The 13,019-nt window shown below is 36.0% G+C and overlaps 1 protein-coding gene across 6 annotated transcripts in view; it reads left to right on the forward strand.

Moving 5' to 3' along the window:
- Positions 1-13,019, forward strand: part of LOC141521986 (transmembrane and coiled-coil domain-containing protein 5B-like) — a 44,118-nt gene that overhangs the window by 24,084 nt on the left and 7,015 nt on the right. For 3 of the 6 annotated variants that reach the window (XR_012478098.1, XM_074235030.1, XM_074235029.1), the window contains 5 exons: positions 6,923-7,072; positions 7,601-7,718; positions 8,145-8,195; positions 9,223-9,297; positions 11,535-11,591. Coding sequence is in view for 5 of the 6 variants with exons in the window: in XM_074235030.1 (XP_074091131.1) it covers positions 6,923-7,072; positions 7,601-7,718; positions 8,145-8,195; positions 9,223-9,297; positions 11,535-11,591 (451 nt within the window). In the remaining variant the exon portion in view is untranslated. Of the gene's footprint in view, positions 1-6,922; positions 7,073-7,600; positions 7,719-8,144; positions 8,196-9,222; positions 9,298-11,534; positions 11,592-12,697; positions 12,758-13,019 lie in introns of all 6 variants that reach the window. The other 3 variants (XM_074235028.1, XM_074235027.1, XM_074235033.1) reach the window with 2 other exon arrangements.

Here is a 13,019-nt window from a genome sequence, read left to right on the forward strand (position 1 = left end):
TCTCACTCAGCATCAGTTCATGCAAATCCCTCCAGGCTTCCCTGAAATCATATCCCTCCTGGTTTCTAATAGAACAATAGTGTTCCATGACATACATATACTACAGTTTGCTAAGCCATTCCCCAATTGAAGGACATTTACTTGATTTCCAATTCTTTGCCACCACAAACAGGGCTGCTATACATATTTTTGTACAAGTAATGTTTTTACCCTTTTTCATCATCTCTTCAGGATATAGACCCAGTAGTGGTATTGCTGGGTCAAAGGGTATGCACATTTTTGTTGCCCTTTGGGCATAATTCCAAATAGCTCTTCAGAAGGGTTGGATGAGTTCACAGCTCCACCAACAATGTAATAGTGTCCCAGATTTCCCACAGCCCTTCCAACAATGATCATTGTCCTTTCTGATCATATTGGCCAATCTGAGAGGAGTGAGGTGGTAACTCAGAGAAGCTTTAATTTGCATTTCTCTAATAATTAACGATTTAGAGCATTTTTTCATATGGCTATGGATTACTTTGATCTCCTCATCCGTAAATTGCCTTTGCGTATCCTTTGACGATTTGTCAATTGGGGAATGGCTTTTTGTTTTAAAAATGTGACTCAGTTCTCTATATATTTTAGATATGAGTCCCTTGTCAGAAGAATCATTAGTTGTAAAGATTGTTTCCCAATTTACTGCATTTCTTTTGATCTTGGTTACAGTGGCTTTATCTGTGCAAAAGCTTTTTAATTTAATGTAATCAAAATCATCTAATTGGTTTTTGGTGATGTTCCCTAACTCTTCCTTAGTCATAAACTACTCCCCTTTCCATAGATCTGACAGGTAAACTAGTCCTTGATCTTCTAATTTGCTTATAGTATTGTTTTTTATGTCTAAGTCCTGCAAACATTTGGATCTTATCTTGGTAAAGGGTGTTAGGTGTTGGTCTGATATTCTAAGTTTCTTCCATACTAACTTCCAATTATCCCCAGTTTTTATCAAAGAGGGAGTTTTTAATCCCAATGGCTGGACTCTTTGGGTTTATCAAACAGCAGATTACTATAATCATCTCCTGCTTTTACACCTAGTCTATTCCACTGGTCTGCCACTCTATTTCTTAGCCAATACCAAACAGTTTTGATGACTGATGCTTTATAATATAATTTTACATCAGGTAGGGCTAAGCCACCTTCTTTTGCACTTTTTTTTCATTAAACTCCTGGAAATTATTGGCTTTTTTATTTCTCCATCTGAATTTACTTAGAATTTTTTCTAACTCATTAAAGTAATCTTTTGGAATTTTGATTGGTAGGCCACTAAACAGATGGCTTAGTTTTGGTAGAATTGTCATTTTTATTATATTAGCTCCACCTATCCATGAACAGTTGATATTCAGTTATTTAAATCCGATTTAAGTTGCATGAGAAGTCTTTTATAATTGTTTTCAAAAAGATTCTGAGTCTGTCTTGGCAAATAGACTCCCAAGTATTTTATATTGTCTAAGGTTACTTTGAATGGGATTTCTCTTTCTAGCTCTTCCTGCTGTATCTTGCTGGACATATATAGAAAAGTTGAGGATTTATCTGCAACTTTGCTAAAATTGCTAGTTGTTACCAGTAGGTTTTTTGCATGATTTCTTGGTATTCTCTAGGTAGGACCATCATGTCATCTGCAAAGTGTGAGAGTTTTGTCTTTTCCTTCCCAATTCTAATTCCTTAATTTCTTTTTCTTCTCTAATTGCTGATGTTAACATTTCTAATACAATATTGAATAGTAATGGTGATGATGGGCATCCTTGTTTCACCCCTGATCTTATTGGGAATGTCTCTAGCCTCTCCCCATTGAATATACTGCTTGTTGATGGTTTCAGATAGATAGTGCTAATTATTTTAAGGAACAGTCCATTTATTCCTACACTCTCTAGTGTTTTTAATAGGAATGAATGCTGTATTTTTGTCAAAGGCTTTTTTCAGCATCTATTGATATGATCATATGATTTCTAATAGGCTTGTTGTTGATATAATGAGTATACTAACAGTTTTCCTAATATTGAACCAACTCTGCATTCCTGGAATAAATCCTACTTGATCATAATGTATTATCCTAGTGATAACTTGTTGTAATCATTTTGCTAAGATTTTATTTCAGATTTTTGCATTTATATTCATCAGGAAAATAGGTTTATAATTTTCTTTCTTTGTTTTAACTCTTCCTGGTTTAGGTAACAGCACCATATTGGTTTCATAGAAAGAGTTAGGCAGAGTTCCATCTTTTTCTATTTTTCCAAACAGTTTATATAGAATTGGAACCAATTGTTCCTTAAATGTTTGGTAGATGGGGGTAGCTAGGTGGCCTAGTGGATAAAGCACCTGCCCTGGAGTCAGGAGTAGCTGGGTTCTAATCAGGTCTCGACACTTAATAATTACCTATCTGTGTGGCCTTGGGCAAGCCACTTAACCCCATTTGCCTTGCAAAAAAAAAACCCTAAAAAAATTGTTTGGTGGAATTCACTTGTGAATCCATCAGGCCCTGGAGATTTTTTCTTAGGGAGTTCAATGATGGCTTGTTGAATTTCTTTTTCTGAGATAGGGTTGTTTAGGTATTTAATCTCTTCTTCATTTAACCTGGGCCATTTATATTTTTGTAAATATTCATCCATTTTACTTTGATTATCAGATTTATTGGCATACAGTTGGGCAAAATAATTTTGAATTATTACTTTTATTTCTTCCTCATTGGTGGTGAGTTCACCTTTTTTCATTTATGATACTAGCAATTTGGTTTTCTTCTTTCTTTTTTTTAATCAGATTGACCAGATGTTTATCAATTTTGTTGGTTTTTTCATAATACCAACTTTTGGTTTTATTTATTAATTCAATAGTTATTTTTGCTTTCAATTTATTAATTCCTCCTTTAATTTTTAGAATTTATAATTTGGTATTTAATTGGGGATTTTTGATTTGTTCTTTCTCTAATTTTTTTAGTTGCATGTTTAGTTCATTGATTTCCTCTTTCTCCAATTTATTCATGTAGGCATTTAGAACTGTAATATATCCCTGAGAGTCACTTTGAATGAATCCCATGGGTTTTGGTGTGTTGTTTCATTATTATCATTATCTAGGATAAAATGGTTAATTATTTCTACAATTTGTTTTTTGGTCCACTCATTTTTTAAAATGAGGTTATTCAGTTTCCAATTTGTTCTGGATCTAGATCTCCTTGGCCCAATATTGCATATGAATTTTATTGCATTGTGATCTGAGAAAGATGTATTCACTATTTCTGCCTTTATACAGTTGATCATTAGGTTTTTAATGTCCTAGTACATGGCCAATTTTTGTATAAGTTCCACGTACTACAGAGAAAAAGGTATATTCCTTTCTATCCCCATTCAGTTTCCTCTGTAAGTCTACCATATCTAATTTTTTCTACCAATCTATTTACCTCCTTAACTTCTTTCTTGTTTATTTTATGATTCGATTTATCTAGATCTGAGAGCAGGAGGATGAGGTCTCCCACTAGTAGATTTTTGCTGTCTATGTCTTCCTGTAGTTCTTTCAGTTTCTCCTCTAAGAATTTGGGTGCTGTCCCACTGGGTGCATATATTTTCAGTATTGAAATAACTTTATTGTTTATGGTACCTTTTAGGAGAATAAAGTTTCCTTCCTTATCTCTTTTAACACTATTTTTGCTGCTGCTTTGTCTGAGATAAGGATTGCTACCCCTGCTTTTTTTACTTCAGCTGAAGCAAAATATATTTTGCTCCAACCTTTTACTTTTACTCTATATGTATCTCTCTGCTTCAAATGAGTTTCTTCTAATCAGCATACTGTAGGATTCTGGTTTTTAATCAGCTCTGCTATTTGCTTATGTTTTAAGGGAGAGTTCATCCCATTCACATTCAAAGTTATGATTACTAACTCTTTATTGCCCTCTGTGCTATCTTCCCTCTGTTTCTATTTCCCCCTCCCCGCTTATCCATATTTCCCAGTATTTTATTTCTGAATATCACCCCTTCAGGGTGTTTGCCCTCCTATATCACACCCTCCTCTTTCTTTCCCCTTTTCCTTTTTCCCTTTTCCCTTCCCTTCCCTTCCTTTTGTTGTTTCCCTTCCCCCCCACTTCCCTTCCCTTTCTCCATCCCCCCTCCCCTTTTCCACTTTTAATACTTGAAAGGTTCGATGTTTTATAAGTTAACTTAGTATGTGTAGGTTGACTTTAAGCCAAGTATGATGAGAGGAAGATTCAGGTGTTGCTCATCTGCTCCTTTCTTCTCCTCTATTACCATAGGTTTTTTGTACTTCTTAGTGTAATGAGATTTACCCCATTCAAGCTCCTCCCTCCTCCCGTCTCTTTACTGTCCCCCTTTTTAAGGAGGTAGTGTTTTTTAGATCATTCTATCAAAGTCATAGAAAATTATGAGTGTCTGTCACTTCTAGCTCAGTATATTCTATTGGATGGAGTTAAAATTCTTGAGAGTTGGGGCGGCTAGTTGGCACAGTGGATAAAGCACCGGCCCTGGAGTCAGGAGTACCTGGGTTCAAATCTGGTCTCAGACATTTAATAATTACCTAGCTGTGTGGCCTTGGGCAAGCCACTTAACCCCATTGCCTTGCAAAAAAACTAAAAAAAAATTCTTGAGAGTTATTAGAGTCTTTCTCCCAAGTGGGGTTAAAGCCAGTTACATCTCTTTAGATAGCAGTCTCATGTATAGATCATTAATGTCCATCATTTCTGGCTAGGTATAGTTACAATTCTCAAGATTTATGAGAATCTTTTTCCCCATGCTTGGATATAGCCAGTTTCAACTTACTAGATAGCAGTTTTTTTTTTCTTTTACCACCCCCCCCCCTTTTTAAACCCTTTTCATGTGTCTCTTGAACCTCCTGTTTGATGTCCAAATTTTCTATTTAGCTCTGGTCTTTTCATCAGGAACTTTTGGAATTCTTCCATTTTGTTAAATGTCCATCTTTTTTCCTGGAAGAGAAGGCTCAGCTTTGTAGGAAAGTAGATTCTTAGCTGCATTTCAAGCTCTCTTGCTCTTCGAATTATCTCATTCCAGGCCCTTCAATCCCTTAATGTTGATGCAGCCAGGTCCTTTGTGATCCTTACTGTGACTCCTTGATATTTAAATTGTTTCTTTCTGGCTGCTTACAGGATTTTCTCTTTTATCTGATAGTTCTGGAATTTGGCCACAACATTACTTGGTGTTTTAATTTTAGGATCTTTTTCTGGATGGGATCGATGTATTCTTTCAGTAACTACTTTGCCCTCTGATTGCATGATATCAGGGCAGTTTTCCATCACTAGATCCTGTAATATTAAGTCCAGGCTTTTTTTTTTCTCTTCAATGTTTTCATGAAGTCCTATAATTTTCAGGTTGCCCCTCCTCCATCTATTCTCAAGGTCAGTGGTTTTGTTGATGAGGTATTTTACATTTTCTTCTATTTTTTCTATTTTTTGATTTTGTTTAATTGACTCTTGCTGTCTCATGGAGTCCTTAGTTCTGTAGACTCCATTCTTTTTTTGGGGGAGGAGTTCTCTTCATTAACCTTTTGCAACTCCTTTTCCAGTTGGTCAGTTCTACTTTTGAAAGAGCTTTCCTTTTGACCAATTGAGGTTTTGAGAGAATTATTTTCTTTTTGCATTTGCCCAATTGAGGATCTGAGAGAATTATTCTCATTTTGTATTTGTCCAATTCATGACGTGAGAGATTTATTCTCATTTTGTATTTGTCCAATTGATGATGTGAGAGATTTATTCTCATTTTGTAATTGTTCAATTGATGATATGAGAGATTTATTCTCATTTTGCATTTGTCCAATTGAGCATCTGAGAGATTTAGTCTCCTTTTGTATTTGTCCAATTGTACTTTCTAAGGATTTGTTTTCTTGTTGTCTCTCCCAAATTTTTAAGCTCCTTCCTTATTTCTTCAAGGAAGTCTTTCTGTGCTGAAGACCAGATCATATTCTCCTCAGAGGTTCTAGGTCTTTCTGAGTTAGGGTCTTTCCCTTCCAAGAATTTTTTATGGATCTACCTTTCCGCTGGCCCTTCTTCATTTTGGTAAGACCTTGAGTTGGGGTGGGGCTGGTTCACAGGGGCTTGGGATCACTAAAGGCTTTACTCACTGAGTGCAATTTCTCTGTCTGGCCAATGGGAGGTGTTGGTTCCTTTCTCTGGGGTGTCTGTGACCTTGATTGATGCCTTCTTCCTTTGCTTGAAGGGAGGAGTTGGAGCTATTGAATTCTTTTGCCTTCAATCAATGGTGCTCTTTACCCTGGCCTGAGGTCATTTGTCAGCTGGGCTGGTTCTTCTGATCACACACCTGGGCCTGAGGCAGAAGTAGTCTGCATTTGTTTGGGGAAGAGGTCTGAGCTGTAATGGAGGTGTGGACTCTGAGTTCCTGGAATGAGAGGATCCCAGGGATGGTGTCTGCAGCTCTCCTGCACCAGAACTCTTCCCCCCAGCCATGTCCACAAGCTCCTGGGGACAGTGCCAACACCAGTGCCTCTACTCCCTACGTGACTCAAGCCCCTGCCACCTAGCTGGCTGGTCCGGCTCTCAGGCCCTCAGACTCCCGGTTCCAATTTAGCTGTTAATCAAGTTGATCCGGGGCTGATCCTCCCTCTGAGCCCAGACTCACTCGCCCGAATTTGGCCAAAGCTGCTGCAGAAGATAAATCCTGAGGTAGATGTTCTTTCTCCTGGCTTTTCTTTCTGGGTTTTGTGGGTCGGATTTCTTTTAAGAGGTTTGTTTCATGTGATAGATGGGGAAGAGATCAGGAGACTTTAGAACTGTGCCTGTCTTCTCTTTGTCATATTGGCTGGAAGTCTTTTTCTTGCCTTTAAAACATAATTTACACATAATACATGCTTTAAAAATTATTATTTTTTCCTTTTAACTGAATTAACGGTTTGAAATAATAATATATCCTGGTAGTTCTCAAGAGAAGGTAATTCTGAGATTGGTGAAGGCAAAAAAGAATCTTGGCCACCTGATTTTGGATTTTGAAAAGGATATGCTGCAACTAGATGAGGAAAACCAGGACCTTCTTAAGGAAATCAAAGAAAAAGAACTACAGATTCAAAGGTCAGAGTTTGGTTTGGACAGGGGAAGTTGTTCTTAGCATCTAGGGATGGGGAGGAATGGATAGAAGGAAGAGAAAGGACAGTCATCTTTATCAGTGGTCATTTTTTCAAATTAATTCTTTCAATGACTCAACCCTAATTTAATTCTCTGAATAACTGAAACCTCAGAATTCAGAGAACTCTGAGAGAATCTAAGATTTTAAAATAGCCCTCCATTCCCCCCCACACAGATAATTTTTTGACATAAGTAGCCTTTCTGTTTTCATATATATATACATACATACATACATACATACATACACACATAGACATTTAAAGAATAAATTATTGTCATATTTGAGGAACTGGCTAGGTTCTCATTGTTCTTACCCCTCATAAATGCCGATTTCACTGGTCTTCATTCAATTTGAGGTTCATATTTTGTCATTATCAAAGCTTCTTTAGGTCTGAACCATACTTTCCCCAGGATGAAACCCTGTAGCTTAATCTTGAAGATTAGTACTTACCTATGTGATATTTTGTTATCCAGTCTAGGAAAAAAGATCACCAACTCAATAGGTCTAGCCAGGGAAAGAGATGAATTTAACTACACAGCATATGAGAGGGAGGAAGTACTGAAAAACCTGAAATTGGAGACCACAAAATTGGTAAGGATGGAACAGGAGAAAGATGAGTCTAATGGATTTAGTTTGTAACTATGCTGTTTTTTCCCCTCTCCTTGGGATATTCCCCTGATTTCACAGGTACTAGAGCAAGTTAACATAATTGAAATCACAGTTGTTTTCAGGCATGGAGGGAGCAGGGAGGGGGAGTTCTGGAAATGTAGTGCTTGGCATCAATGAGATAATATATATACAAGCACTTGGGGTCATATGAGATTAAAGTACTATAAAATTAGTTATTATTGTTATTGTTAGTATTGGAATTAGAAACTCTAATGTTTGGACTCTGTTCTACTCTCATTATGTGAGGTCAGAGCACAGTTTTGTCATTTGATGAAAAAATTGGCAGAAAAGAGGACCAAGAACAGATGGAAAGATATGAACTGCTATGATTTTTGTTTATTTCTGTAGAAAAAGAAAAATGTGATACTGGCTAAGAATGTGAATGAGCTACAGATGAAGGTAAGATCCCCAAGTTCTCTTATGTTTCCCAAAGTCCCCCATGTAGATATCCTTATCCAGACAGAGATGAGTAGTGGGTAGTGGGAAGGCTTATCCCATTTAAAAATGGAACCACATTCTGATAACATATCTGTTTCCCATACCATAGTACTCACTCTGCCTATCAGTTATTTAGATTATGTAATCGACAGTTTTGGGGATCTTTACCCAACCTAAGATTTATTATCAACGAATATAAAATAAACACAGTATTTTCCTATGATTATATTAGGAAAGGTGAAAAAAAAAAGAGGAAAACCCTAAAGAATTTTTCTAATTGGGCAAGATGTGTTTTTCCTGATATATTTCAGAAATGAAGTTGAGGACTCAGCATTCTTCTATGTCGGACATAACAGTTCATGGGAGTTTTGTGGCAGAAGGCAACTGGACAACTAGCTTTGTTTGATTTCCTCAGTAATGATTTATTTATGCCCTTTTACTCACCCAGATAATTTCTCCCTTTGATAAATACCTAAAGCTGAATTTTGCCTGTGACCCATGACCCAATATTTTTAAAAGAGAGGATGTCATATGTAGAGCACTTTGGGCCAAATGGTATATTATTTGTTAAATACTTTGTAAATCTTAAAGGCTTATGTATATATTAACTGTTTAAATGGGAGATAAGAGTTTATGGAAATCTTTCTGGCTTTCTGGTCCAGGTTTGTGGTCCCTAGTCAGAGTTGTGTGCTGCATAGCACAGTTAATATATTGATTAGCCCAAACTAAGTCTTTGGATAAGGTTTTAGCAAGAACAAGAGTAGATAAATAGATTGCTTCAAATGGTTGCAGGGAATCAGATATTTTCATTAGGAAGGAATTGTCTTCTATTGTTACTCCTGTTGGGGATTTGAAGATGCTAATCATTATCAACTGGGAACCCATTGCCTCTGACTTCAAATTCAACAAATTATTTTTCAGTTTTTAGAATTTTATGCTTGCATAAATGTAGCTCATATCTTACTGTATTTCTGGATTGGAATTTTAGCTTTCCAATAAGCCACCAGAGAATTTGAAAGAAGTTGAAAATGAAAATCTACAACAGTTGTTGGAAGAATCAAAGGTACAAATCAAAGGATTCTCTAATCAATGTTTTGACATCTTTAAGTTCCAAAGAAGTGACAACTTTTTAAAAATCAAGTTATTTTCAGTGTTCTTACAGCTGAACTATTAGATTAATTCCTATCCTCATTTAGAGACATTTTCACCTGAAACCAATAAGCATTCTCTTACATCTTCATGGACTTTAGAAGTGCATACTCAAGGGGTGGCTAGGTGGTGAAGTGGATAAAGCACCAGCCTTGGAGTCAGGAGTACCTGGGTTCAAATTCTGTCTCAGACACTTAATAATTACCTAGCTGTGTGGCCTTGGGCAAGCCACTTAACCCCATTTGCCTTGCAAAAACCTAAAAAAAAGTACATACTCAATACTTCACTGGTCAGTCTTTCTGCAATGATAGCCAAAAGAATGGACATAAATCTTAAAGTCTTCACAATTGCTTAATCATTCAATAACATGATGTCTGTTGTGAGAAAAAAGTACTTTAGATAATGCTGTGGTAAGTTAGCAAGGTAGAATTCAGATGATGCGGTCCCTGCCCATAAGAAGGTTCTCAACTAATGGAAAAGATAAATTAATTATAGTTATGATCTATTTTTGTCATTGAGCAATTCACTCTGAGTCTTATTTTCCTATCCATATTTTGAGAAGGTTAAAAATATTACTGTTACTCTATTCGGTGTTCTCTTGGTTCTGCTTCATTATTTTGTGCAAGTCTTTCCATGTTTTTCTAAGATTGTTGAACTCATCATTTCTTAAAGCACAGTAAAGTTACTTAACAATCATATACCACAACTTGTTTAGCCACTTCCCAATCAATTGGCATCTATGCAGTTTCTATTCTTTGCCATCAGAGAAAGAGTTGCTGAAACATTTTAGAAATATAGGTTCTTTTCCTAATCATCTTTGTAAATAGATCTAGTTGTGGTATTGCTGGGTCAAAGAATATAGACATTTTGTTGATCACATTGGGCATAATTCCAGATTACTCTCCAAAATTATTGGATCCATTCACTATTCAACCAACAATGAATTAGCATCCCAATTTTTCAATATCCCCTCCAACATTTGTTGCTTTTTTCCTTCAATAATTTTAGCCAATCTGGTAGGTATAAAATTATATTACAAGATTGATTTAATTTGCATTTTTCTAATCAATAAGTATTTAGATCATTTTTTCACATGACCATAAATTGTAATAACTAAATGACTTCTAGGGTCCTTTCCAGTTCTACACTTGTGACCTTATGGTATATAAAAGGAAATATAATCGACTTAAGCCATGAAGAGCTAATTCTAGAATAACTCACAGCTCATTAACCCATACCAAGGAGTCTTCTTTGGGTTTACAGGAAATAGGACAATTTTGTTTTTTACCTTTATTAGAAGAGCAGTGTGGTGCGAAAAAGTAACTCATCTATTTCATGTAAAGAGAGGCAAGAAAAAGCTTTTGCAATGGAATGGAAGGGGGAGGGGTGGGGGGCACTGAGTGAGCCTTCAATCTCATTAGAAGTGACTCAGAGAGGAAATAATATACACACTCAATAGATTACAGAACTCTATTTAACCCAGAGGGCAAAAGGAGAGGAAAGGGATGGGAAAAAGAAGACTTCGGGTGGGGGGGAGTGTAAGTGATGGAAGAGAGGGAAGATCATGGGAAAGAACAGTCAAATACAACACACTTTTGAGGAGAGACAGAGCAAAAAGAGAGAGAATAAATGGGGCTGAGGAGAAAAAGGATGGAGGGTAATATAGCTAGCAATAGCAACTGTGGGAAAAAATTATGGAGACAACTTCTCTGATGGACTTAGAATAAAGAATGTGATCCATCTCAAAGACAGAACTGATAGTATCTGAATACAGACTGAAGAACATTTTTTTTGTTCTCGCTTTATTTTTCTTAAGATTTCTCTATCTTTGAGGAGGGGAGGGGATATTGTTAAACTAAATAAAACTATACAAGAGACTATTGTTGTAATGTGAAAAAAAGAAATTGTAACTCATCAGGTATAGCTGTTCTGATTTTCTTTTATTTCTTCCATCAAAAGAAGAGGAATAATATTCTCTTTTCTCATTTCTGGGATCTTAGAGATCATGTCATGGTATAATGGTAAAATAATTTTTGGGGTGTTAAATGTCTTAGTTTCTCTGAGGTGAAAGCATGAGATTTTTACAACTGTCCATTTTTCCTCTTGGGTTATCACCAATCTGTTATTTCTTTTTTCTTTCTTCTTCCATAGGTGAAATTACAAAAGACCATAGTCTTCTGTGCAGAACAGGAAAAAGAATTGGCAAAGGTAGTGGTAATGAACTTAACCTTTCAAATCATTCCCTTCTCATGACTTTCTGGCTTGGGGTACAAATTTAGATGGGATACTAAAGGTGCTCAGAACTAAGACCACAAGAAAGACCTAGACTTGAGGAAGGAGGAACTCTGAACAATGTGTACACATAATTGAAAACACCTAAAGGACAGGGACTATGACTTCTTTATCTCTTTAAATCTCTAGCAGCAGTTGGAACTGCTGCTAATAGAAATTCCCACCTCTAGGTGGAAAGAGGAATGGAATTGCAATCAGAATTGAGTTAAGGATTCTGGCTCCTACATTACTAGCTGTGCATGAACATGAGCAAATTATTTAACCAATCTGAGATTCAGTTTCCTTGGCTATCAAATGAGAAAATAATTCCAATCTCACTGACTGTAAATCTTAAAGTACTATATAAATGTAAGCAATTAATTATTGACTACTAAATAAATGGAAAATTAAAAATTAAAAGCAGCATATCTTGGACCAGACAGGAAGAAATAGGTTCAATTCCTACTTCTGACAAATACTAGAGCACCTCTCTGTGCCCTCAAGTCACTTTCTAGTAGACTACAAGTTACAAAGAATTAGGAAAAGGAGTTTTCATACAGGGAGTTTCCCCACTGTAATGAAATAACAGGCTTGAAGGAAAACAAATATTTAATAGGTACTTTTTGAATTTCCTGAATTAAATGCTTATGATGAAGAAAGAAGGATGCTGGATCAAAAGCTCTGGCTTCATCTCTTTAAAACCTGGGGCTGAATGGAATGGAAAGTATTCTGTTGCAATATACTATTGCAGTATTCATAGGCCAATTGGCCAGACACAGTTCGTAAGGTATTCACTTAATTTTTTTATGAATGTATAACTCCTTTTTATTACTGCTTAGTTTGCTCAGAATCAATCATGAAAGTGAATGTAATACTCTCAATTGGGATGCAATTGATTTTTTAAAACTGTTATTAATGGTATCATGAAATACACTGTGACAATCATAATGGTAATTATGGTTAATATTTGCATATTTTTCTTGTTTCTGAATTAACTCAGAGAGCTTAGTTTAGTTTTTTTAAAAAAATTCTGATTTTTCTAGGTAACATCTGAGTGCCGATCTTTGGACAAACACTGCAAAGATACGGTTAATTTCATAAAGGTATTAAATCTGGGGATATTAATGAATTTTGGATACTCATTATGAGACAATACTAAGACATGGCAACCAAAAAAATCATGGCAGGGAAGAACTAGAGAAATAATAGAGCCTGTGGACCTGGTCAGGCTGGATTCAGACCAGAATTTGTTCTTTTTTTGGTACCATATGGGAGTATGTCTACAGAAAGTTGACCAGTATAGTAGAAACCAGAGACCTTTTAAAAGAAAAGTCAGTTGAAGATAATAAGGAATATTTATCTTGG

Source organism: Macrotis lagotis, chromosome 4, assembly GCF_037893015.1.
Source record: "Macrotis lagotis isolate mMagLag1 chromosome 4, bilby.v1.9.chrom.fasta, whole genome shotgun sequence".
In the NCBI taxonomy this organism is placed as follows: domain Eukaryota; kingdom Metazoa; phylum Chordata; class Mammalia; order Peramelemorphia; family Peramelidae; genus Macrotis; species Macrotis lagotis.